This window comes from Vombatus ursinus, unplaced genomic scaffold (genome assembly GCF_900497805.2).
Source record: "Vombatus ursinus unplaced genomic scaffold, bare-nosed wombat genome assembly UNPS02014863.1, whole genome shotgun sequence".
NCBI lineage: Eukaryota > Metazoa > Chordata > Mammalia > Diprotodontia > Vombatidae > Vombatus > Vombatus ursinus.
The window spans coordinates 30,241,326-30,268,042 of NW_020954641.1; the positions used below are offsets into that span (position 1 = coordinate 30,241,326).

Here is a 26,717-nt window from a genome sequence, read left to right on the forward strand (position 1 = left end):
GTGTGTGTGTGTGTGTGTGTGTGTTGCTGTGTATGTGCTTTGATAATAGGGAAGGAGGAGTATTCATGAGAGTACATAGAGGTGAGACTTTAGCTAGACCTTGATGTCTGGAATACCAAAGGGAGGAGAGCACATGGAGAGAGCCAGGTAACTAGAAATCTGGCAGGCAGAAGGTTAATTTTCCAACCTCAGCCTCCATGGGGATTTAGGAGCTGAGATCACAGCTGTGATTCCTCCAGACCCCAGGGATCTGTCCCTAAATTAGTCAGCAGCTTCTGTCTGATCGTCATCTCTCAAGCGCTTGGCCAGCTGCCGGGACCTTCTGCAGGGTGATGTTTGGGCTGGGTAAACAATTTAGCTGGGGCTTTCCTTATTAAGAAGCCGGAGAAGTATGTGTCACATCTCTTAGCTGTGGAATAGGCCTCTAGGGAAACACCCCTAGCAAAGTGGGGGCACTTTGGTAACTAATCTTTCTTTTCCTTTCTCCTCCCCCAGTCTGGCTGCTTCCAAGGAAGCTGAGGCTGCGGCCCGTTCCGCACCCAAGCCTATGTCTCCCTCGGATTTTCTGGATAAACTGATGGGGAGAACCTCAGGATATGATGCCAGGATCAGACCTAATTTTAAAGGTACATAATCCCCTCCCTTTTTCTCCACCTGACCCCCTTACCCTTTTCCCTTTTGTGTTATTGAAGTCTTTTGTTGTAATGGACAGAGCCCAGTACTAAGAATCAAGAGACCTAGATTTTAACCCTAGCTCTCTGTAGCACATTTCACCTCTCTGGGCCTCAGTGTCTTCTTCTGTAAAATCAGGTTGAACCCAATGCTCTTTAGGGACCATTCTAGCTGGGATATTCTATTTTCTAAAGTTCCTTCAAGTTCTAAAACTCTATGTCCTGTATTCTATTTTTGATGTCCCCCCCAACTCTAACATTCCATGTTCTATTTGTTAATATCCCTTACAGCCTGAACAGTCTATGTTCACTCATTCAAACTTTAAATAAATATTTAAGTGCCTACGATGTGAAGAGGGCACTGTGTTAGGTGCTAAGGGAGATCAAAGTTTAAACAAGACATCGTCTCTTTCCTCATGTTGATATTGGAGAAAAAACACAAACTCAAAAAAAGTGTAATAAAATATTGTATGATTAAGTGCATTAGAAATGCATAATACAATGTGCTATATAAAATCTGAATAGGGAAAAGATCTTAACCAACTGAGAGTTTAGAGAGGACTCCATGGTGGAAGTGGCATTTAAAGGATGAGTGAAAACTCAGCAGGTAAAGAGGAAAAGGGAAATACCAGTCAAAGGGAAAAACATGAACAAAGGCAAAGAGGCAGGGACACCCAGAATGTGTTTGGGGAACCAAAATTAATATGGTTTGGCTGGAGCATTGATGGCGTGAAGAAAAGCAACAGAAGATTAAGACAGAATGCAAAGATGGAACTGGCTTATAGAGAGCTTTGAATGTCAGACAAAAAAGTTTGAATTTTGTTTGATTGACAATGAGAATTCCTTGATAATGCAAGATCTCTACAACTATGGAGGTAATTTTGTTCAATGACCCTCTGAGTATATACATCATTCTAGACATAAACCATAGAGATGTATGCTCACTAAAAGTGCTCATCACTGTCATTGAAGGAGCAATGGAGAGCACTGGAGACTAATAGTGACTTCAGAGGACTGATGTGAAACATGCCTCCTAACTCTCAGCAGAAAGGTGGCGGATTGTTGGTGCAGAATGGAGCATGCTTTGGACAATGCGTTGATTTGTTTTATTATACTTATATACGATTAACTATATAGTATACTTCTACATTATAAGGGAGGCTCTATTGGTGGGGAGGGTAACTGGGAAGTAACAGTAATATAAACAAAAGATCATCATTGTATCATAGCATCATAGACTTGGAGCTAGAAAATTAAATTAGGCCTCTAGGGCCATTCTGGGGTCAACTAGAGGCTGGACCCTCTCCGGTCCAACCCACTCATTTTACAGATTAAAAAACTGAGGCCCAAAGAGGTTATGTGACCTGCCTATGGTCACACAGGTAATAAGCATCAGAAATAAGATTCGAACATAGATTCTTGTATTTTTTTGACTTCAGAGTTAGAGCACTTTCCACTATGCTATAATACCTGTGCCACACACACACACACACATACACACACACACACACACACACACACACGCGCGCACACACGTTAAAAAAAAGGAGAGAAAGAAAGAAAACTGGATTTGGAGTTAAAGAACCAGGGTTGAAATCCTGACTTTGCTACTTATTATCTGTATAACTGTATCACCTTAGGCAAATCACTTAATCTTTCCTCATTTATAAAACTGGAGAATGACCTCTAAGGACTGTTTTCTAGCTCTAAATTTAGGCTCCTAAGGTTCTAATGGAAAAAGACTTCCTAGAAACACTGAGGTTTTCTAGTTTCTTTTTTATTTAGATAATATTGTGTTGATTATATTAAGCATCAGGATATTACAGGCCTCACCAATGAGACCCAAAATTAATCAGGAGATAGATCTAACAATTCATATGGGAGAAACCAAATGGATGAAAATGAGACTAACATACAGTTGAATGACAAATCCATTGAATTAGTAAATCAATTGTGAATGACCCAAATGACAATGGAAAGATTCTTGGTGGGCACAAATATGGGCAATATATTTCCCCTGTTCAAGAAATGCTTTAAAGAGATATCATCAGGAAGAAAATGTAGGATTACAAAAAGAGGTGGACTGGTCACATGTTGAGAAAACAGGTAACCGTAAAATATAGAAAGATCCTAAAGGAAAGACTTTGGGTACATTGGGTAGACCCTCTGTGGAGGATTGATAAGAGAATATGGGTTACAACTACACAGAATGGAAGGTATGAATGGACTGTAATTTGTTCAGTTGGTAGAAATACTCACTGAGTCAATGAAATTACATGTCCATTGAAGAAGGAAATAGGGAGCTGAAGATATTTGAGCTGAGTAATGACACAAATAAATGAAGATATAAGGGATATTAGTCTGATATTAGTATTAAGGATGTATTGGAGCAAAGAGGAAATGTAGATGAGAAGGCCTCTTAGGTATCCAGACTCCATATTTAATAATCTATCAGATATTCAATGTTCTGAAGTCCTTTCTAGCTCTGACAATCTATGTGCTAGTTTGTAAGGTACTATTCAGACCTGACTTTTTTAATGACCTTCTGTCTCTGATCTTTGACATAGTATAGGGGTAAAAGTACTATATCTAGAGTCAGAAGACCTGGGTTTGAATCCTGATTCTGCTTCTTACTTTATGTGTGACCTTGAGCAAACCATTTCCTTTCTCTAGACATCTGTAAAAAAAAGGGGGGGGAGGTGTATTGAATGACCTGTAAGGGGCTTTTTGAATTTGACATTCTACATTCCAAAGTCATTTCTAGCTCTGACAGTCTATGAATCTATGGAATGTCTCTAAGAGACAGGCTAAGAGGAGAAAGGGAGCTCAAAAGAATCAGTTTCTTTTGACCTTGAATTTGTACAGTGCCTTTCCCTAGAAACTCCTTCCCTGATGCCAGGACAGATTGTATGCCTATAAAGGGAGTAATTCAAGGGCTTCTGAATTGCCCCTTTGCCCCAAAATATCATCCCTGGTAGTGTCTGAAATTGTACCATTAGACATTTATTCCTTTGGGTTTTATACATTGCTGGAGGCAGGACTCAAAGTCAGGGCTTCTGAATCCAAGTCTGTTTGCTCTGGTGAGAAGGAAACAATAGGGTAGAGCCTAATTTAAATAGCTTGAAGCAGCAGATGAGATGATGCAGCTGGTCTCTCTTTCTTAAAGCTAATAAAATGGAAACCCTCATTCTTGGCACCTACTCAAGCCCATGATATTGTCCAGAAGCTAGGCTAAATCTTTGGTACATACTGAATACTACAGGTTCATTCTGTCAAGGAGACCAGGGAACAGATGGGGGAGGGGGATCAGGGGTCAAGGAGACAGATATTCTCCCCCTCTACACCTCACAGATTTTAATATAAAGAATTCTTCCTAACGATTAAATATTCTGTTCTATCAACTATCACTGGAGATATTGGGATCCCACCTTGGTGGACGTGTTTAACCACAGGTTGGATAGCTACCAGTCAGGAAAGAGGTAGAGGAAATTATAGCATGGCGTCATAGATTGAACTGATGACTTCTGGGCTTCCTTCTGGCTTGAAGAGTCTGATTCTAGGAGATGAAGTAGTTAGAAGGCAGGTTGGGATGGGGGTTATGCTTCACTTAATGCTGTGTTGTGTCATGGAAAGAGCCCTTAATTAAGAATCGAGAAATTTGAGATTTTGTCCCCAACTCTACCACTAACTCATTTGATGGCTTTGGGGGTGTATGGGGTATTCAGAAGGACTAGCACCTCTGGTGTGAGGACTTGCCAAGCCTTTTTCAGGGCTGATCACCCACCTTTGGTGTCTACCTGTCACCCAACTCTCACCTGTGGCTCCAAGAAGAGTTTTATGGGCAACAGCCATCCTCCAGTAAAATCATCTAGGTAGATGGGTTAAATCAGGTTGAGGGTAACTGAACTCAAACTTGTCAGTGAGTTAGGGGGATGTCTACCCCAAGTATGTAATGACTTCTCCCAACAGAATGGGCAGATGAGAGCAATTTGTTCCAACAACCATGAAGGCAGCTGAAGCAGGCACCGTGGAGTACTTGCAGCTTGGTCAGACATCAAAGATGTCAAGGTCATTCATCAAATCCCAGGCCATCACCAGTCATCTTGACTTTTGTCCTGCCACTGGACTTCAATGACTCAGGAAGAGAGAGTGAAGCTTATGACTTTGTGCAATTCTGCTTCATTTAAATCCAATTCACTAGCAAGCCAAGCCATCACCTGCCATGTTATTGGTCCTCTTCAATAACAAGGGATGAACAACAGCAATAGATGACTTTGGGCAAGTCACTCCCCTTCCCTGAGCCTAAAAATGAAGGATAGGGGTGCTGTATCTGGTCATCCCTAAAGTCCCTTCTAGTTCTTACATGCCCATAAACATCAGAGCATGGAGATTACTGAACCGTCTTCTATTCCTGTCTCACCACCAGGCCCTAGACCACCACCAAAATGTTTTATAAGGCCCATAACAGGTTTTCTCCCTTTGAGATCTGTAGCAAATCTAGGTGAGGCAAAAAGGCCAGGATATAGATTTTGCTACAGCCATTGACAAACAGCTGTGCAGAGCCCAGCAGCCCTGATCTCTCCCATGTCTTTGGAATGATGTGTTCTCCTCCCCCAACAGCCTAACTCCAACCAAGCTAGTTATAGGATTCCCTATATGCAGCTTAAGAGATGCTTCTCTGAAAAGGACCGCTCCTCTAAACCTGCCTAATTGATTTGGGATTCCAGGCGCCTTCCTTGGCTTTTCTCTTGGCTCTAGTCCAAGACCTGGCCCCAGGGTTTGTTGACTGGTAACAGCTTTCCTAATATTTGCTCACCTCTCTCTGTCTCTCTCTCTCTCTCTGTCTCTCTCTGTCTCTGTCTCTCTCTCTCTCTCTCTGTCTCTCTCTCTCTCTCCCCCATCATTCTCCAAGACTTTCCTGAAATGTCCTGTCTATATAGTATACTTCAAATGATAGTCAGATCTAAGGGAGGCAGCTCATTTTAGTGGAACAAGTTAGGAGACCTGGGTTCAAGTTCTGACCTCAATACTACTGTTGTGAGACCTTGGGCAAGTCAAGTCACCTCTCTGACTCTGTTTCCTCAAGTGTAAAATGAGGGTTAGGGTGAGCAGATATCTAAATCTTGCTAGTCTATGTTCTTGGGTTCCTTCTAGTTCTTACATTCTGTGTTAGAAGTTTTCTCCCAGTTCTGACATTCTACATTCTATGGTCCCTTCTAACTAGGATGCTCTTTATGCTAAGGGTCCCTTTCTGCTCTAACATGCTATACTTTTAAGATTCCTTTTCTCTGAAATGCTACGATCTTCTGAAGATGCTGTCTGTGTCTTCTCAACCCTTGATGTTGGCCCACTACTCTCTCTACTCTCTCTGTCACCTAGCTCTTGACCCTGACTCTTGGTGCCATTCTCTGATTAGCACAGGGTAGGAGGTTGAAAATTCCAAGGAACGATTAATCACTGGTCAGCTTCAATTCAGTGAGGCAGGCCAGGTGAGAAGAAGAGTGTAGCTCCTACAGATCCTGGCAGCCCTTCAGAAAGCCTTTCAGGCCCAGGGGCCCCACCCTAACACAAATGCATATACAGAAGCAAAATTAAACTTTAATTTTTAATGAAATCTACACATTATCCTTTGGCCAAAGGCTGACGGTTTATAATTTTCTTTGGTATAATTTAATTTCAGATTTATTTCAATGAACTGTACCTCCCCATGGGGTTGGTTTACTAGCTTCCTTTCCCATACATAAATCAAGATCCAGTCACAAGCAGACAATCAGACACTCTTGGGGTGGGGTTCAAAGAAACTGGTAGTAACTCACGAGGGTATCTTAATGCAAATGAAGGGGGCTCTTTGTGAAGACAAAAGGCTCAGATTGCTTGGGAGAGAGAAAATTAATGCCTCTAGTTTCCTAGAGGCACCTCCCTGACAAAAGAACACTAGTCGGGAACCAGGTGATCTAGAGTCCTCCTCACCCCACCACTAACTTTGCTTTACTTTGAATCCCCAAAGCACGGTGCCTGGCAGGCACATGGTAGGCACTTAATAAACATTTATTGAATTGAATTGAATCATTTTCCCTCTCTGTGCTTGCTACTTCCTATGTAAAATGTAAATCTCAAGGGCCCTTCCCACTGTAGAGCATAGCTTTGGCAGAGTTTGAATGATAGCCAGAGGCTGTTTTGACATAGATTGTCAGTTGGAACAGACCAGATTCCCACATCTCATCCTGCTAATACAAGAAGGAACATAAATGGTCCACACAAACCCCCATAGGCCTCTAGAATCCTCTTTAAATTTCATAGAAAAAGAACTGATGTCCAGAGATCTTGGTTCTAGTTCAGATCTGCCACTAACTTGCCATGTAAACTCAGCTAACTACTTCCCTCTTCTGGCCTCAATTTGCTTCTCTATAAAAATGAGACTAAATGGTCTCTAAGTTTCCTCCCGACACTAATATTCTATGTCTTAAGGTCCCTCCACCTCTGACAGTTTCCATTTTACTAACTTCCCTTTCAGAGCCCTTCCACTTCCCAGTGGAGCTGTCTGCCCCAATCCCTTAAGTCCTAACCTTTTGATACAAAACTTTGGGCACCAAGCTCACATCATGTTTAAAACAGCTTTCCCCTTTTGTTGGCCTTTCCAAATCCTACCCTTCCTCCTTGAAGGCCCAGCTCCATGACTCCAATTACTACTTTTCAATTACTGCTTCTTCCAAAAAGTTTTCCCTGACTTCCAACCTACAGTGATCTCTCCAAATTCCTGCAGCAATTCTACATTATCTACACACTGTCTTGTTTTTAATTTTAACAACAATCCTATGTTATTAATCAATTATGCTATTATTAATTATTCATTAAATTTGATAATTATTTTTGTTAATTATCAACCAATTAATTTAATTGATTAATCAAATAATAATTTTATTAATTATGTTATTATAAATTAATAAACTATGTTATTAAACAATCATCCTACAACCTGAGGAGAAGCTCCTCAGGTCAACTTTGCTTCAAGTGCTCTGGAGCAGATGACTCCCAGATCTACATCCAACCCTGGTTCCTCTCCTGAGCTCTGGTGCCAAATCATGAACTGCCTATTGGACATTTCAAACTGAATGTCTCATCTTGAGACATCTCAAGCTCAATATGTCCAAAATAAAACTCGTTATCTTTCCCCAAGAATCCACCCTTCTTCTGAACCTCTATTACTGTCAAGGATACCACCAGCCTTGCAGTTACCCAAATTCATAACCTCATTATCATCTCTGACATATCATCCTTTTTAAATTTTTATTTATTTTATTTTTAACTTACGGAATAAAACAGGCGTACAACATAGTGTAAGAAAAAAAGATGATTGCACATGAAACTGCAAATCTATTACATACAACTTATTATTCCTTTTAAATATATACTAAAGTGATTGTGTACATTTTTTACCTTTTTTCTTCCCTGACCCACCCTGCCCTTATATACACTGTGTATCCAATCAATTACCCAGTCTTGTTCTTTCTATTTCCACAACACAATAAATTCTACTCATGTGGCCACCAGCCTATTTTAGCCCCATCACTCTGTGGCTGTATTGTTGACCAATAGCCTCTCTCCAGTCCACTCCATCTTTCACATGGCTATCAAAGTTATTTTCTTAAAGAGCAGATCTGGCTATGCCACCTACCTACTCATTAATTCCAATGGTTCCTTATTGTCGTTCTTTAGTCATTTTTCAGTTGTGTCCAATTCTTCATGACCCCATCTGGGGTTTATTTTGGCAAAGATGTTGGAGTGGTTTGCCATTTCCTTCTCCAGTTCTTTTTACAGATGAGGAAACTGAGACAAACAGGGTTAAGTGACTTGCCCAGAGTCATCCATCTCCTAAGTGTCTGAGGCTGGATTTGAACTCATAAAGATGAGTCTTCCTGATTCCAGGCCCAGCTCTCTATCCACTGCACCACCTAGCTGCTCCTATTACCACTAAGCTAAAACATAAACTTCTCTGTCATTTAAAGTTTTTCATAATCTGGTCCCTTCCTGTCTTTCTAGGCTTCTTACACACTACTCCACTCTACAATCTACAATCCCATGGTATTAACTTTGTTGCTATTCCTCACATAGGATGCTTCCTCCATCTCCCATCTCCATGACTTTGCACTGGCTTCCCACCATGCTTTGAAAGCTCTACTCACATCTACCTCTTAGAATACTTGGCTTCCTTAAGGACTCAGTTCAAGTGTCACTTTCTGCAGGAGGAGTTTCCTGCTCCTTTTCACCCCAGTTGCTAAATACCTTCCCTTCTAAAAAGTTATCTTGTATCTACTCTGTTATCTTATACATACTTCTACTCATACCTCTTGTCTTCCTCGTTAGAATGTAAGATCCTGTACTGTTTTTGCTTTTTCTCTGAATTCTTAGCACTTTTCATGTTACCTGATACATAGTAAGAAATGAATAAAGGCTTATTGATTTAAGTATGTGTGTTTTATCTCCCTAAATAATGTTTGAGCTAAAACAGAGGCTTTTCTTGTATTCCTAGCCCAGCCTCTGTTCCCCTGTACCTCTAGGGAATACAAAAGGCTTGTTGACAATCCTTAAGATTCACCCCCATTTCCTCTTCAGGCAATTCCCATCAACCTCATCATAAGCAATCCACTGCAGTTCATAAGTTCAGCAGAAGAACGTCATGATTCCCAAAATGGCCTCCAAATTCTGCAGCATGACTGCATTTCAGCCACAAATTAGGAGGCAGCCGCTGATGGAGTTTGGGGAAGGGACCATATGGTGGGGTAATGAATCATCTTGCGTTAATGAATGCACATCCCAATTTAGCCCCTGGTACTCTCTACCTGGTACTTTCTACAGGACAAAAAAGAAAAAAAAAATGATGCCCATCAGGAAAGCAGCAGGGAAGAATTGCAGGTAGTTAAGAAGGAGAGGAATCCCAAGACCACCTAAGGAGAAGGTCCCAGTCTGAAGGATAGAACAAATTTAATAATATGAGCACCTACTCTCTTGCAGATTACTAGGCTTAGAAGTAAGAGATAAAAGAAAAAAATCATGAATCCTGGCTTCATGGAGCTTATAATCTAGAAAAAATATCACTGAGTCATAGTTCATAAAATACAAGGAAGAGACCTTAAACCATAAAACAAAAAATTTGATCTAGAACATGACTTATAGAACATAAACTGTCAAAAATGAAAAGTAGAATATACAAGAAAGAATTTTAAAACTGGAAGATACCTTAGAACAGAGATCATAGAATGTTAAAGATTGTTAGTATAAGATAAGACAAGAGAGCTAGACACAAGGTCCTTGAGGCCTTGATTGCTAGGCTAAGGAGCCCTGCCCTGTAGGGCTTCACAAGGTTGTGGAGTCATCATTTGGGTTGGCAACCCTGGGGTAGAACACTAACTTCTATCTTTCTTGCCTTTCAGGTCCCCCAGTCAATGTGAGCTGCAACATTTTCATCAACAGTTTTGGCTCCATTGCTGAAACAACTATGGTGAGTTATATAAAGTTCTTGCTGTTTCTCAATATATGCAGTATGTCTTACTAACATGAAGCCTCCTTAGGTGGTCTTGGGATTCCTCTCCTTCTTAACTACCTGCAATTCTTCCCTGCTGCTTTCCTGATGGGCATCACTTTTTTTTCTTTTTTGTCCTGTAGAAAGTACCAGGTAGAGAGTACCAGGGGCTAACTTGGGATGTGCATTCATTAACACAAGATGAAACAGAGAATCAAAAGTTATTGAAGAGTGGACTCCAATAGGGTTTTCACATTGATCTTGACCTGTTCAACACTTTCATCAATAACTTGGATAAAAGGATAAATGGCATATTTATCAGTTATGTGAACGAGATGAAACTTGGAGGAATAGATTATATGCCAAATAACAAAATAGATCTCCACCAAGATCTTGACAAGTTGGGACAATGGGTCAAAGCTACCAAACTTAAGGAGAAGAAAATGTAAAGTCTTACACTGTGGTTCAAACATTAAAATGCCAACATGCAGTATGGTAGAGACATGGCTATATAATTGCTCATGTGAAAAAGAGCTCACGGTATAGGGCAGACGTAGGGAACCTGGGCCTCGAGGCCACATGTGAACATCTAAGTCTTCAAATGTGGTCTGATTCAGTCAAAGGGCTGAACTTGAGAACTCAGAGGGCCGCATGTGGCCTCGAGGCCACAGGTTCCCCACCCCTGGTCTAGGGAAAGAATGTTGAATCTGAAGTCAGCAGATCTAAGTACAAATCCTTGGTTTGCTACTCACTCTCTGTGTGGCCCTGGCCAAGTCCTTTTTTCTCTCTAAGACTCAGTTTGTGACTCTGTAAATCTCTCTAAATCCTATGACCTTATGGCCAGGAAGTTGGACTGAAAGTTCAATAAGGTAATACAATATTCAGCTACATTGATAGAAATATCCTGTTTCTTTGACATTTCTAAGTTGAGCATGGAGCTGCAGTGATGAACTATTGATCCAAGTGATCATTGAAGTAGCTGCAAATTGTCAATGGTTCCAGTCCATGATTCTAGTGTTAGAGACAACCTCAAATCAGGATTGGAAACAACCAATTCACCATCATGCCTTACCCACTCACACCCCCCAGCGCACAGACACTGCTGAATCAGCAAGTTATTCCAATGGTACAGCCTGTGTGCAAAAATCAGTCTGCTTACAAATTGTCCTGTCTCTGAATATCCAACTTCAAGGAAAAAATTCAGGCCATTTCAACAAACTCTGCTCTAGTGAGAACTTATTCTTTAACTTTTCTAAACCAGAAAGTAAATTTCTTAAAACCTGAATGTCTCGTAAGTCTCTTCTAATGAGGGCACTGGCTTGTTCAGCATAGCTTAGCCGAATCAGAGTGAAGATGATAATTTCAGTCCATGTAGCCCTCTTCTCAACCCAATCCAGCAAGTGGATATTAAGTCCCTTCTGTCAAGTGCAAGGCCCTCTGTTAGGTGCTGGGGATTCTAAAACAAAAGAATAACAACAGCGAGACAGCTAAGTAGTGCTGTGAATAGGGTGCTGGACCTGGAATCAGGAAGATCAAAGTTCAAATCTAGCCTAACTCTAGCTAACGGCCCTGCACAAATCACTTAACCTCTGTTTGCCTTAGTTTCCTCATCTATAAAATGAGGATAAAAGCACCTACCTCCCAAAGTTGTAGTAAGGATAAAATGGGTTAATATTTGTAAAGCACTATATAAATACTAGCTATTATTATTAACAACAAACCCCTACCTTCAGTAAATGGTTTTGTCTCTCTCAAACTATATTTGAATATTGTGCCCATATGCAAAGAAGCAAGTTTCTTTAGTGTCCCCATCAGAGTTAGATTAGAGACTCAGTATAGGGTGTCCCAAAAGTTTTAATGCAATTTTAAGCTATCATACCTCCCCTCTAATAATTTAAGCTCTTAAAGTTTAAAACTGGACTAAGACTTTTGGGATATCCTATATTTCTGACACTGCTTTTGGGTAGAGGTCCTAAGACCCCAGAGCCTTCCTAACTGTTCTGCTACTTGTAATTATTTAGCAGAGAATCTGACTCAGGAACACTGACAGCTTGTAAACACCCTCCCATACCTCAGTACTCCCCACCCAGGTCACTAACCCTGCTTCCAGACAACCACAGCCATCATCCAGGGGAGCAACTCCTGAGGAGAAGGGACCCACCATCCCTGCCACCACCAATGCCAACTGTTCATCAGCTGCTACCAATGGGCAAGCAAGCCCAAGAAGCACAAGAACAACAGCTCCTTTACACCACTGGTCCTGCTCCCAATTCACTCCCACGGAAATCAGCTAGGCCAGAGGTTTCTTGAACATTTGGGCATGACAGTCCAGAAGCCACTGGACCCATTCTCAAAATAATGTTTTTGAATGCATAAAATAAAATATATATAGGATTACAAAAGAAACCGATTCTATTGAAATAGATATCAAAATATATTTTAAAAAGAAAAGACAAGATCACGTACCCCAGGCCAAGAACTCCTGACTAAGGGAACAACTCTTTTTGAAATGAACATGGCAACTGCTTCTGCAGATGCCGCATCTCCCAACTCCTTAGAAGCCACAAAGTCTGAAAGGAAGTTCTCACCAGCCAAGGCCTTGGCACAACCAAATGGCTCAACATCAAAAATGGATGTAGTTTAGTAATGGAAATGACACTAAAGATGATGCATTGCTATGTGCCTCGTACTATAAGACCACAAGGCCTTTCCATCTGATGTGAAGCTGAAACCTCCTATGTGCTTTGTTTTCCCCTAGCACAATGTGAGCTACTTAAAAACAAGAATCCTCTTGCTTTTCTATTTGTGTCCCCAGCATTTAGCACTTGGCTCATAGAAAGCACTTAGTAAATCTTTTTTCATTCATTCACTCCTGGAGCCGCACCTAGACAGCAGTCCCAGCTCCCATCCAAGAATAACACCACTGAAGGGCTACCCTATCTATACACAGTCAACAGTTCAACGAACTATAGCCAACAATTCAACAAATTGACATGGGGAGGGATTCCCCAGCCTGATTCAGGTGTCTCAGCTTTATTGGGGATTGATGGCAGAGTTCTACTTCTGTGTGTAGATAAAGTGAGGGAGCTTTCGGGAGCTTAGAGGGAGCTCTAGGGGCTCTGCCCCTGGATTATCTATGGGTCAGGGAGAAAGAAAGGCAATGCACCCACAAAGGCTGGATTTGAACTCACATCTTCCTGACTCTATGCCCAGGGCTCTATCCACTGTGCCATTTAACTGCCTTTAGTTAGAACAGGATCTAAGTGTGTGCTTCCATTTAGGAAAGGAGGTTACTCTTTTGTGTCCTAGAAAAAGAAAGAACCCCTGCTGGGGACTCCTTTGTCTGTTTGTGTTCCCACAGGATGTAGAAAGGGTTGGTTCAAGTTGTTCAAGACTTGGGGTGGGGGGTGGCAGCCCCTGATGAAAACTAGCCCCAGGTGTAGTTTGACTGGACTGATATGTGAGCATAGCTCTGAGACCCATCCTGCCCTTTCCCTCCTCTTCTCTCATATTGAGTAGGAACCTCCAGGAAAGAAGTAGCTCTCTGAATAACAAAGAGAAACAAGAATCTGGGGATGGAGAGAGATTACCTCTGAAATGTACACAATAGCTAAGGCAAGACAGTCATTCCCAATAGCTGAAATGTTATTAAAAATGGAAATTGCACATTATTGTACAAGACTCAGAACCTCTTCAGGAGAAATTAGGAAATATTGATAACAGATAGAACCAATTTATGAGGGGCACAAAGGAGGCCATGCCCAGGAAAAAAACTTAACCATCTTAAGACAGAGAAATTGAAGATGATCAGAGCTCTGGAGGTGCTGTGGTTTTCTCTGCATTCATTAAAGGCAATCCAGGGGAGAGAGGGGTCTTCTATTTTATGGGAAGAGTGGGTTTGAAAGCATTCTTTCTCTCCCTGATAATTTGTCTGTTGTCACTCATATATAAGGCAGTATGCTGTATCATATGGCATGCAGGACTGACAAGAAAAAAGGAGACCTGGGTTCTAACTCTGTCACTGTTCGACTTTGGGAAAGTCACTTGCTTTTATGTGCCTCTTCTTCTTCTTCCATAACATAAAGGGGTTCAAATGAATCCTCTCTATGGTCCCTTTCAGGTCCAAAGTACCATGATTTTATTATACACAAGAATTCCTTTCCTTTCTATTCATAAATTTCAGACATGGTCCACCTCCTCCAGGAAGGCTTCTTGGGATAAACATGCCCCACCTTGATTTCTCCCTTACTCTTGGTATCCTCAGTACTCAAGCTTATAATATTCAATATGTCATTTTGCTGCCACTACCACCACTACCCCACCTCCCATTAACATGGTACCTGTCATTGTTCTTGTTATTTCATGTTTACCTATCCCTCCAATTAGTTTTTAGACACCTGCCTGTTTCTTCTTTTTCCTTCCTATCCTGCCCCTGGAATCTCTTTCCCCATTCCATAGGATCAAGTTCTATAAGGGCTTTGGTTAAGGGGGTAGGGTCTATCTGGAGGAAAGAGTTATTTGTCAGATGCCCAAGGACTGGCAGTAGCTGACTGAAACCTGAAGGCTGGAGGAAGGGCTGAAAACCAGTTCCTGGATATGGGGTCCCCACTAAAATTCCCACCCTTTCCTACACTTGGAGGGTACAGGGTTATTCTTACCTATAGACTTCCCTTTATGCAGAGTTAGTTTAGAAATCATATGAAAAAGGAAGTAGACTTTTTTTACTCTGCCCCCAAAACTCAGAACTAGGAGTAATGAATGCTGGCTTGCTGGGAGGAAAATCTTTGGAACATTGAGTTGTCCAAAATGCAGTCTTCAATGGACCCTCCATTACTGTAGTTGTTCAAGCAGAGACTCGGTTACCATTTGTCAAAGATATTGTAGATAGGGCTTAGGTTAGATGCTTTCTAAAACCCTTCCAGCTTTGATAGTCTACAGTTCTATGATTCTGTGTGAGATGCAAGGGTGATACAGGTGTCCAGAGGTATAATCTACAGCTAGCAAATATAGCAAAGTTAACTAGCCCAACTATGGATAAAAACTATGAACGTGGCCTCATTCTGCCCCCTCTCTAACCAATGGACCACCTAGCCACAGGTACTTCTAGACTGGAAAAAACTCCTTTACCAAGCTCCATTGTGGACATCTAGCAACTAGCTTTGGAGATCAAGGTAGGAACAAACACAACATGTTTTTTTTTCCCATATTTCAAATAGTGGTTTGGCCACAGAGGGGCTCAGGATGATTTGCAGGATTCTGGATGAGTTTGTAATATGAAAATAATTTGACCAGCTGCCCATATTCTTCCTTCTGGGTATATAAACACTGATCCTTCAAGGTCTGCAAAACAGCTACTACATAAAGAGATTGAGCACCCAACAAGAAAGTGTAATGTATTTTAGTGTTTTAATTCATTAGCTGGGAAACATGGATGCCACTCAACTGTAAAGATGGATTTGCTCATTCATTCATTCTCTAAATAAACGCTTTACTGATTGTGTATCATAAGCTCCAGGTAGGCTTTAGACTAGATAACCTCAAAGGTCACCTCTAGTTCTGAGATTCAATGATTCTGTGATAATAGTGTTCCCTTTTCCCACAGCTCTTTGTCTATACTTGTCTTAAGTACTTCTCCATGTATAATTTTGTATTCTAGTAATTTGCATATATGTATCTATGCATCTATGAATGTATTATATCCCCTTACTAGATTAAGAACTCCATTAAGTCAGGGGCCATGTGTCACCTAAACCCTTTATCTACATTAGCAACTAACACTATTCTCGACAGATAGTGGGCAATTAATATATATTTGTCAAATTGAATATTACAAGGACACATTCAGAGACAGCATGAGATAGTAGAAAGAGTACTGAACTTGGAGTCAGAAGACTTGGATTCAGATGCCAGTTCTTCCAGTTTCATTGTGTGAAGGGCAGTGTATTGCAATGAATAGAGAACTGGTTTTGGAGTCGGGCAGATCTAGATCCAAGTTCTACTTCTAATATACACTTGTTAAGTCACCCTGGGCAAATCAATTATGTATTACAACGTGTGCCATCAAACCTCAAGTCTTCTCTTTCTGTGAACTGAGGTGGACTTACTTATCCCAACAGGACTAACAATGGCAGGTTAGGGCGGTTCCCCAGAAGAGGCAGTCATATTACTAAAGTCACTCCCAAAGTTCTAGAGGTACCCCTGATATGGTGGAAATATTTATATACAACTCAAAACCGTAAGTCTTGAGCCTTCACCAGTACGATTCCCATTTGCACCAATCATCCAGGATGATACCATTAACTCTTAACCATGAAACATTAAACAAGAAGGCAAGAACAAGTTGCCCAGGGCAACTCACAACTTTGGACTATAGGCCTTGGTGTCTTTTATATCTTTAAGGAAAAGTTTGTAACATGTATCAGTTTCTGGCCAAGGCCATACCTCTTCTGGTTCTCTCTGCTCTCCTGTTGGGCATGGCTGCTAGCAGTATTATACTCTTTCAGCAAAAACAGAGAACTTAGTCCTGGAGCATACAAAACAATTCAGATCTGCCCACTTAAACAACCTCTAAGGCAGCATTAGTTCTCTCAGCAAAATAGTTCCCTTAAGTCAGAGCTATTCAAATCTACTCAATGGGCTCTGAGCGGTTGCCCTCTCTGCCCCAAACCACAAATGGCAATAAGAAGCAAAGTAGATAAACTTCTGAGGAGTTTCCATCTTTTGAGATATAAATGGCAGAAAAAGGTAAAGCAGCCTAGTCTTTCCTTCCCCCAGCCAGGTCTCCACATAACAGAGGATTATTTTCCTCCCAACCAGATTCCAGCAAAAGTACTAATATTGGGGCAGCTAGGTAATTCAATGGATAGAGCTCTGACCTTGGAGTCAAAAGGACCTGAGTTCAAATCTGTCCTCAGACACTTGACATTAGCTGTGTGACCTTGGGCAATCACTTAACCCCGATTGCCTAGCCTAAACAAAAAAATACTATTATTCTAATCAGCTCTCTCTCAAATGGCAGTGCTTTCATTGAATCAGATCAGTTCCCAGCAGCTGCTGCAAAGCCTATCTTCTTCCAGTCGGAACAGTTTCCAGTAGCAGCAGCTACAAAACTATCTTCTTTCAGTCAAATCAGTTCTCAGCAGCAGCTGCAAAGCCTGTCTTCTGCCAGTCAGAACAGTTCCCAGCAGCAGATGCAAAACCTTTCTTCCTCCTCTCAACTGGTCCCAACTGAGGTCTGGTCAAAGCAGCTGCTTCTTCTGATCTTCTGCTCTTTTTCTTCCTTCTCTATTATCTTTGGAATCTAAGCATTCACCGTCTCTTCACCTCAAAGCAAGGCCTCCTGATGTGAAGTGACTCACCTCTATTTCAGGGGGAGAAACAAAATTCTCATTTCTGTCAGACACAACACAAAATTACTACATATAATATTCTTATAGTCATCAGAAAGTTGTAGTTCCCAGGGTTTCCCAGCTTTCAACCTCAAAGAGCTTATGGTAGTTATATAGAAATTAGCATCTATGAAATGATCCATCTTTGCCTTCAGTGAATATTTTTTACATGAGAGCTGTTCTCTTTAAGGTCTTCTCAGTTCTTTTAGCAGAGGTCCTATTTCTCAAGTCTTCAGAACTATTTGTGTGTCTACCTATTTCTACAAACAAAATTGTCCAAAATCAAGAGGGGCAGTACCTTACATTCAAAATCTCAGTACCCTCGACATCTCTCTAAAACCATAAGTTGTCAAGCCAGTACCTATCTACATTGCTAAAAGATGTTTTGAAATTAGCAATTCCTTCCATCAATGAAAGGACAAGTTCAGTCCCACCAAAATCTTGACCAAGTCACAATCTAAACCTTTATTGTTTGACCAATTAGGCCTATATATCTTCTAAAGTCCCTTACAACTCTGACATTCCAGGTACAATGTTCTTAAGGCCCTTCCAATTCTGAAATTCTATGTCCAATATTCTAAGGTCCCTTAAATTCAATTGTGCCTACTATAGGGGTGGCTAGGTGGTGCAGTGGATAGAGCACCAGCCCTGAAGTCAGGAGGACCTGAGTTCAAATCTGGCCTCAGACACACAACACTTACTAGCTGTGTGACTCTGGGCAAGTCACTTAACCCCAATCACCTCATCAAAAAAAAAAAAACCCAAGTACCTATTATATCTGTCAGACAGAACACAAATAAATCATATAAATTGTAGCATGCATCATCTCTGGGCAAGACTATACCTCTGCTCTCCTGTTGGGCACAGCTGCTTCTATTTCTGGCTGCTACACTCAGGCCAGTAAAGCAGTATTGCACCCTTTTAATGGAAGCAGAGAACCTAGGCCTGGAGTCTGTAAAACTATTCAGATCTGCTCCCTTGTCCAACCTCTGAGGCAACACTGTTTGTGTAATGTGATTAGTCACGTAATTAGAATGTGCAATGCATTGTGCTGAGCCCTTGGAACATAAAGTCAAAACAAAAAGAGTCCCTGACATCTAGGACTTACATTCTCCTGGGGGTTGCAACATAAACACAAATAAGTAAATAATTTTTAGAGTGAGCAAGTACTAACAATTAAAGAGATGGATCAAGGAAGATGCCACAAAAGTAGGTGGCTTCTAAGCAGAGCCTTGAAGGAAGATAAGGATTTAGAGAAGAGAGCTGAGCATCGTGTCCCATAGACATCTAAAACTCAACCTGACCAGAACAGAATTCATTATCTTTTATCACATACCTGCCCTTCTAGTGTTCCTTATTCCTTTTTCCATGCCTGGAATGCTCTCGCTCCTCACCTCTACCTCATAGAATTCCTCACTTCCTTCCATTCTCACCTTGGGCTCCACTTTCTATATGAAGCCTTTCTTGATCCCCACAATCTACCTCATATTTAACTACCTTGTATTCATTTGTTATTTCTCCTGTATACACTTATACATATACTTAGACTCTCCCAATAAAACGTAAGCTTCTTAAGACTAGGGACTTACTGTTTTGTCTTTGTGACTAGCATAAAGTAGGCATTCCATAAATAATTGTTTACTGGTTAGTTGGTTGATTGATTGATTAATTGAATGGTTTGTGCAAATGAGGGTTCATTCTAGGGTGGCTAGCTTTTGCAAGTGCACAGAGGCAAAGGAGGGCATGTTGAGCATTGAAAACAATAGTAACTAATTCCAGATTGGCTGGAATTTAGAGGGTGAGAATGAGAGTAATATGAAATTAGGCTGGAAAAATAGATTTGAGCCAGATTGCACAGGGGGTTTAAAGGCCAGGCTAAGGAGTTTATATTTTAGCCTAGAGGCAATAAAGAGACATTGACTATTTTCAGGCAGGACAATGATGGCAGGACTTAACAAATGAATGACTATGGGAATGGGTTGGATAGGAGTGGAGTGAGTACTAAAGGAAAGAGTCAAGGGTAACTCCATGGTTGCGAACCATCCCCTCTAGACTTCACCACCATGATTTTGCTGCCTTCTCACTCTGGGACTTTCCTCAGTCCCTACAGCCTTCACACCCGGATCACTCTGCCATGCTGGCACCTTTCCCTCATTAATGAGTTCTTGCTAGGGCTCTTTGAGGGCCAGAACTGTCTTTCATTTTGCTTGTATTTGCATCCCCAGTGCTTAACACAGTGCCTGGCACATAGTAAGTGTGTAATAAATGTTTGTTGCCTGCCCCTACACAGCTGCCAATCTTTTGGAGGTACAGGCATCATCATGTCACATCCCTGTTCAAAAGCCTTCCATTTCTAAAGTTCTGTAAGTCTACGAGCAATAGCCTAGCAGACCTTAGATCTAGTCTCACTTCTCCCAGTGTCTCACTTTGTGACCTTGGGCAAATCATGTCACCACTCTAGGCCTCAGATTGGCCATTGGTTAAACATTTTCCTACCCTCAGAGGTATTATGAAAATCAAATAAGATAATATGCGAGAAGATTGAAAAGTATAAATCAATACCTATACATAAAATATTCTTATTAATGCTTATTATTATTACATAATTACCATGAGGGGCAGCTAGGCAGTGCAGTGGATAGAGTGCTGGGCCTGGAATCAAGAAGATTCATCTTTATGAGTTCAAATCCAGCCTCAGACACTTAGGAGATATGTGACCCTGGGCAAGTCACTTAACCCTGTTTATCTCAGTTTCCTCACCTGTAAAATGAGTTGGAGAAGGAAATGGCCAACTACTTCAGTATCTTCTCCAAGAAGACCCCAAATGGGGTCAGGTAGAGTCGGACACGACTGAAATGACCAAACAACGACAACAAAATCAGACATAGTACAGGACTTCATGTAGAGCATACACGCAATAGTTTTTCACTGAATGAATGGAGTAATGAAAGGGGACCTGGACCTGGACCTGGAATCAGGACACCCAAGGTCCACATCATGGTTCTACTACTTATAAGCTGTGTAACCTTGAACAAGTTGTTAAAACTCTCTGAGTCTTAGTTTTCCCATCTGTAAAATGGTGATAGTAATAACACTTGTACTGTCTGCCTCACAGAGTTACCATGAGGGAAGTGTGGTGTAAACTTTGAAGTTAATGAGCAAAAAAACTAGCAACTCTCACCTTATTTTTCCATTCTCAGACTGAATCCCTGGCTGACTATTAAACCCCCCCCCCCCACTGCTCTGTCACACCACCACTTCCTCTTCTTTCCTCCCATCATCATCCTATCTCTCTCATGTCCCAATCTAGCTCCCTCTTACACCCCATTTCCATTGTGCTCCTCTGAATCCCTATTCTATCCTCAACACATTTTTCTTCTTCTCAGATCTCTTCTTTTCATGCTCTTTCAATTTTCTAGTAATCACAGGCATTTGAATTCCCCACCATCACCCCTACCAAAGACACTGCATCCTTGGCCATCTCTTCTAGTGCTGATGGGTTTCCTCTTGTGTCCCCCAAAGTTATGGTCTTACATGGAATTTTAATACACTTTTCTCCCCATTCTGACTCCCAGACCTGCCTTCCATTGCCATCATTCAGCAACCTGTTTTCCTTTAAGATTCACTTTATCCAAAGACCTCTCTATCTAATGGCCCTCAAGTCATTCTCTCTCTTTCTCAAGGGTTTTGGTACCTGGATCACAGTTATCCTATTCGTTGCAACCTCTCCCCTTAAACCAGGAGATTTCAAGACACACATTGATATTTCCCCTACTATTTTAACTTTCCAGTTCCTCCATTTCTTCACCTCCCAAAAATTATACCTTCATTCTATATCAACCACAAAGAGATTGTCACATAATTGATCTCATCATTATGCACAAACATTTCACTTCCACAGGTAAGAATTTTAAAATTGCTTTATCCTACAATAATCTCCTATCATTCTGTATTCCCTTATACCTCATTCTTCCTAAATCTTTTCCTCATCCTTACCATGACCCCCATTCCCTATGCTCCTAAGCGCTTTCCCAGGCCATCACCTCTGTCCCACTTTACTTTCCTTCCTTCCCAAACTTGGCTGTAATTAACCAGTTCAACAGTTATGCAGACTTGTACTCTCAAATATCAAATACCTGTATTTGAGTACTCTAATCATCTGCCTCCTCCACTCTTATTTACATGCTTCTGAATAGTGCTAGAAGAAGTCAAACAAGCCTTCTCTCCTTAATGCTTCTGGAAAACACTCTTCTCCTTATATCTTAGCAAAGGACTGAGAAAATAGACCATTCACTATGCATTCCTTTTTCTCCCCTTACTAGGCACCTCAAAGCCTCTTCACATAATCTCTTATACTAGCCTCCTTTATTCCAGCTTCTGGTGAAGAGGTAGTCCATATTCTCATTTTGACCCATTCTCTCCAATCTCCTCAAAAAGATTGTTCTCACAACCATCCACTTCTCTCTATTCTTCAATCTGCCTCTATCTACTGACTGCTTCTCTGCTGCCTATAAACATGTCCATTCCCCCCCTTTACCTTACCATCCTTTCAAGCTATTACCCTATTCTTTTTCCTCCCTTTTATAGCCAAATTAGTAGGGAAAATACTGACTGTCTATATCTGTTGCTTCTCCTTCCTCTTCTCTCTTACTTCTCAGCCCTCTGTAATCTAGGGCTGACCTCATCAATTAACTGAAATTACTCTCTCCAAAGTTACCAGTAGTCACTTAATGACCAAATCCAAGGACCTTTTCCCAATTCTCATCCATCTTGACCTTTCTGGAACATTTGATGTTGTTGACCATACTTTCCTCCTAAATACTCTCTCCTTTCTGGGTTTTGATGACACTACTTTCCCCTTGATTATGTTCCCACCCACCTGACCACACTTTCTCAGTCTCTTTCGCTGGACAATCAATCATCCACATCCCACCTCCAACTCTGTGTGCACTACAAAACTCTGTCCTGGGAATTCTTCCTTTGTTTCTCTATACACTCTTGTAAGCTCACCAGCTTCCATGTATTCAGTTATCACCACCATACAAATGACTCTCAGATCTATATTTCCAGTCCTAGTCTCTTTCTTGAACTATAGTCTAATATTATCAACTACCTATTGAAAATTTCAAATGCATGGGCATTTCAAACTCATCACATCTAAAACTGAGCTTATCTTTTTTCCCAAAACCAACCCATCTTGTGAACTTCCCTATATTTATTTAAGGCACCACCATCCTTCCAGTCATCCAGGTTGCCAATCATCTCAGATTCCTCTCTTGTCTTCACCCCTCATATTTATTCAATTTAGAAGTCTTGTAGATTCTACCTAGACAACACTTTTCTCACCCGTCTCTTCTCTCCTCTCATATAACCAGCAATCTAATTCAGACTCTCATCACCTTTCAACTGCAGTAATCTCCTAATTGGTCTCCCTGCCTCAAGCCTTTATTCTTTCCAACTAATCCTCCACACAGCCGCCAAACTGATTTTCCTAGAACATAGCTTGACCATGTCATTCCCCTATTCAACAAACTCCAGTGACTGACTCCCTAATACTTCTAAGATCAAATTCAAACTCCTCTATTTGACATTTAAAGCCCTTCAGAACTTGGGTGCAGTCAGTCAATAAACATTTATTAAATGCCTACTATGTTCTGGGCACTGGGCTAAACACTGGGTATACAAAGAAAGCAAAACATAATCCCTGCACTCAAGGAGCTCATAGTCAAATGGGGGAGACAAAATGCAAACAACTATATACAAACATGGCAGCTAGGTGGCACAGTGGATAGAGCATTTGGCTTGAAACTAGGAGGACCCATCTTCATGAATTCAAATCTGGCCTCAGATACTTACTAGCTGTGTGACCCTGGGTAAGTCACTTAACCTTGTTTGCCTCAGTTTCTTCATCTGTAAAATGAGCTAGAAAAGGAAATAGCAAACCACTCTAGTATCTTTGCCAAGAAAACCCCAAAATGGGGTCTCAAAGAGTCAGACGTGACTGAAACAACTCAATAGCATGTACAAACAAATACAAATACAAAACAAATTGGAAATAATCAACAGAAAGAAGGCACTAGAATTATATCCAATAGCCAGCTGGAGATGTGAGACTAGAGGTCAACAGAGAAATTAAGGCTGGATAATGGATTTGAAAATCATCAACATAGAGATGATAACTGAATCCATGGGAACTGATGAAATCAACTAGTGAAGTAGTATAGAGGGAGAACTTACCTTTCCAGATCTATTATACATTAATACCCTTCATGCAGTCTACAATCCAGTCAGAATGACCTGCTTGCTGTTCCTCACTCATATTGTCTCCTATCTCGATACCTTTGCACATTCCTGGAATGCCCTCCCTCCTCATCTCTGCCTCTTAAATCCCTAACTTCTGTCAAATTTCAATGCAAACATCACCTCTTGCATGAGGCCTTTCCTAGTACTGCTAGTGCCTCTCCCTTTCCCAAAGAAATTACCCTTATATTTATTTTGTATGTGTTTTGAACAAACTCATTTTGTATATTCTTTTATGTGTACATAACTATCTGCCTCAACAGAATGTGAGTTTCTTAAGGTCAAGGACTTCTTAATTTTTGTCTTTGTATTCTTAGTGCTTACCATAGTGCTAATAGGTGCTTAATACATCATCATCATCATCATCATCATCACTAGTATTTATATAGTGCTTTAAGATTTGTAAAACTTTTTACATTATCTCATTTAATCTTTATAACAATCCTGTGAAGTAGGTGCTGTTATTATCTCTGTTTTACAAATGAGGTTTCGAGAGGTTATGTGACTTGTCCAGAGTCACACAACTAACAAGTAGGGGTTTGAGACATTTGCTTTATTGATGCTTAAATGTTGTTAAATTGATGGTTTGAATAATTAATATTATCAGGGTAAACTGGAAATAAGCAACAAGAGAAGATCTAGGATTACAAGGGATCAGGAAAGCCTTTATGTAGGCATTGTGATTTTAGCTGGTGGGGTGGCTCCATCCTTTCCAGACACCTTCCATCAGAAGGCAGAACCAGGTGGGAGGAGGAGGGAGCAGGGAAATCTCCTGGCACAAGTTCGGCACTGAGAGCTATGTTACTTCCAAGTCAAATCAGCGTTGTCTATGACAGCTCCCTGTCACCCTATACAATCAGCCCCTGGCATCCACTCTGGGACAACTCAATCCCCAGCCACGTTCAAAGGCAGTCACAAAGGAGGACTTCAGCAAGAAGGACCATCTGGGTACACAACAATGCTACCTGACACTGAACATGGGAAAGTCAGAGGACTGACTGCTGATAGGCAGCCGGCTTAGGAGGGCCTGAGAGAGGGGAGGGTTGGATATGCTGCATGTACACGTCTGACATGCCTTTACTAGTCTGGTCATATCTCCCTCTAGGCCTCAGATCCACAGACATGCATGAGAAGGAATTCTTAGAAGGGTTTGCTGAAAGTTGATGCTGGGAAGAAGCCTGACCCCTCCTCAACTTCCATCCTTCCACCAGCCTCTGACAAACAGCGGCTACCCCTTTCTTTTGTGGAGAGAAGAGAAAGTGGGGAGGACACTGGACTTGGAGTCAAAAAGGCCTGATTTCAAATTTTGCTTCTCTTACTAGCTGTGTGACCCTGGTCAAGTCACTTAATCTGTTGTACCTCAGTTTTCTCTTCTGTAAAATGAGAGAGTTGGACTCAATGGCCTTTAGGGTACCCTATAACTCTATATCTGTGAAGACTCAAGTAGGAACAGGATTGATGGCTCTATTCAAATATCTAAAGGGCTCTGTGGCAGAGGGCCTACATTTGTTCTCCTTTGATATCTCTGCCTCTTGGCTTCCCAGGCTTCCTTCAGCTCTCAGCTAAAACCCCACCTTCTGCAAGAAGCTTTTCCTTAACTTCAGTGCCTTCTTCCTGAGATTATCTCCAATTTATCCTGTATATATCTTCTTTGTACGTAATCGTTCTTATGTTTTCTCCTCCGTTAGACTATAAGCTTCTTGAGAGTAGGAACTATTACATGGCTTCTTCATTAGTTTTCCTTTCTTTGTATCCCCAGCACTTAGCACAGTGCCTAGCACATAGTAGGTGCTTAATAAATGCTTGTTGACTTGATTGACCCTGTTGGCCCTTGATTCTTCCCTGATTGGCAGAATCAGGAGCAATGACTGGGAAGTTATAGGAGAGATTTCAGTTTGGTGTAACAACCTTTTAACAATTAAAGTTGTCTAAATGTAGAAAAAACTGCCTAAAGAATTAGTGAGTTCCCTTCCCCTGGAGGTCTTCCAGTTGAGGCTGGATGGTTACTTATTGGGTAGTTACAAAGAAGATTCATACTTCAGGTATGGGTTGGGGAAGATGGCCCCTGATTTCCCTTACAATAGCGCTAAAACTCTGTGATTCTGTGAAGGGTTTTAATTGGTCACAATTCTAAATGTGCATTTGGGATTCTCATCCCACCACAGACTCACTGAAACATTGCATCACTTACTCCCCTTTGCAAGTTCTATAGTCCAGCTAAAAAGGCCCACTTGCTGCTCCTCATACATGGCACTCCTCCCATCTCAGTGCCTTTGTACAAACTATTCCCCATTCCTAAAATGGAAATCCTCCTCAGCTTCACCTCTTGGAATCCTTATTTTTCTTCAAAACTTCACTTACATTTTTCCTGTTTCTAATGCCTCCCCTCAAAATTACATTGTATTTATTATACATATATGAGTTTCTGTATATATTTGTACATACTCATATATGAAGTTATCTCTCCTGATAGAATGTAAGTTCCTTGAGGGAAGGCCTTGTATTCCAAGTAAGTGATTAATAAAAGTGTGTTTATTGGTTTCTTGTATCTAGTAGACAAACAGCAAAAACACTGTAAAATCAGAGTCTAAAGGGACCCTTCAAAGTATGTGGGCCATCCTCTTGCCGCAAGACTGTATTCTAGTTATATTTCTTTAAATTCCTTATTTTTACTTCATAGCTTAAGAACCATCTGTTTTCTTGAAGACTGATTGATTAATTGATTGATTCTCAACCATCCTTACTTATTTTTTTCTTCTCCACCCCCAGCTCTAGGCACTGGTACAGGAGTTTTTAATTGGGAATCCAACTTAAAAGGATTCATAAATGTTTTAAATA

At 41.0% G+C, this 26,717-nt stretch overlaps 1 protein-coding gene across 1 annotated transcript in view; it reads left to right on the top strand.

Annotated features, from left to right (window-relative positions):
- Positions 1–547: 547 nt before the first annotated feature.
- GLRA1 (glycine receptor alpha 1) overlaps positions 548–26,717 on the top strand; it is a 53,748-nt gene continuing 27,578 nt past the window's right edge. The window contains exons 1-2 of the mRNA XM_027841933.1: positions 548–626; positions 10,103–10,170. Of these exons, the coding sequence (XP_027697734.1) occupies positions 548–626; positions 10,103–10,170 (147 nt within the window). The remainder of the gene's footprint in view (positions 627–10,102; positions 10,171–26,717) is intronic.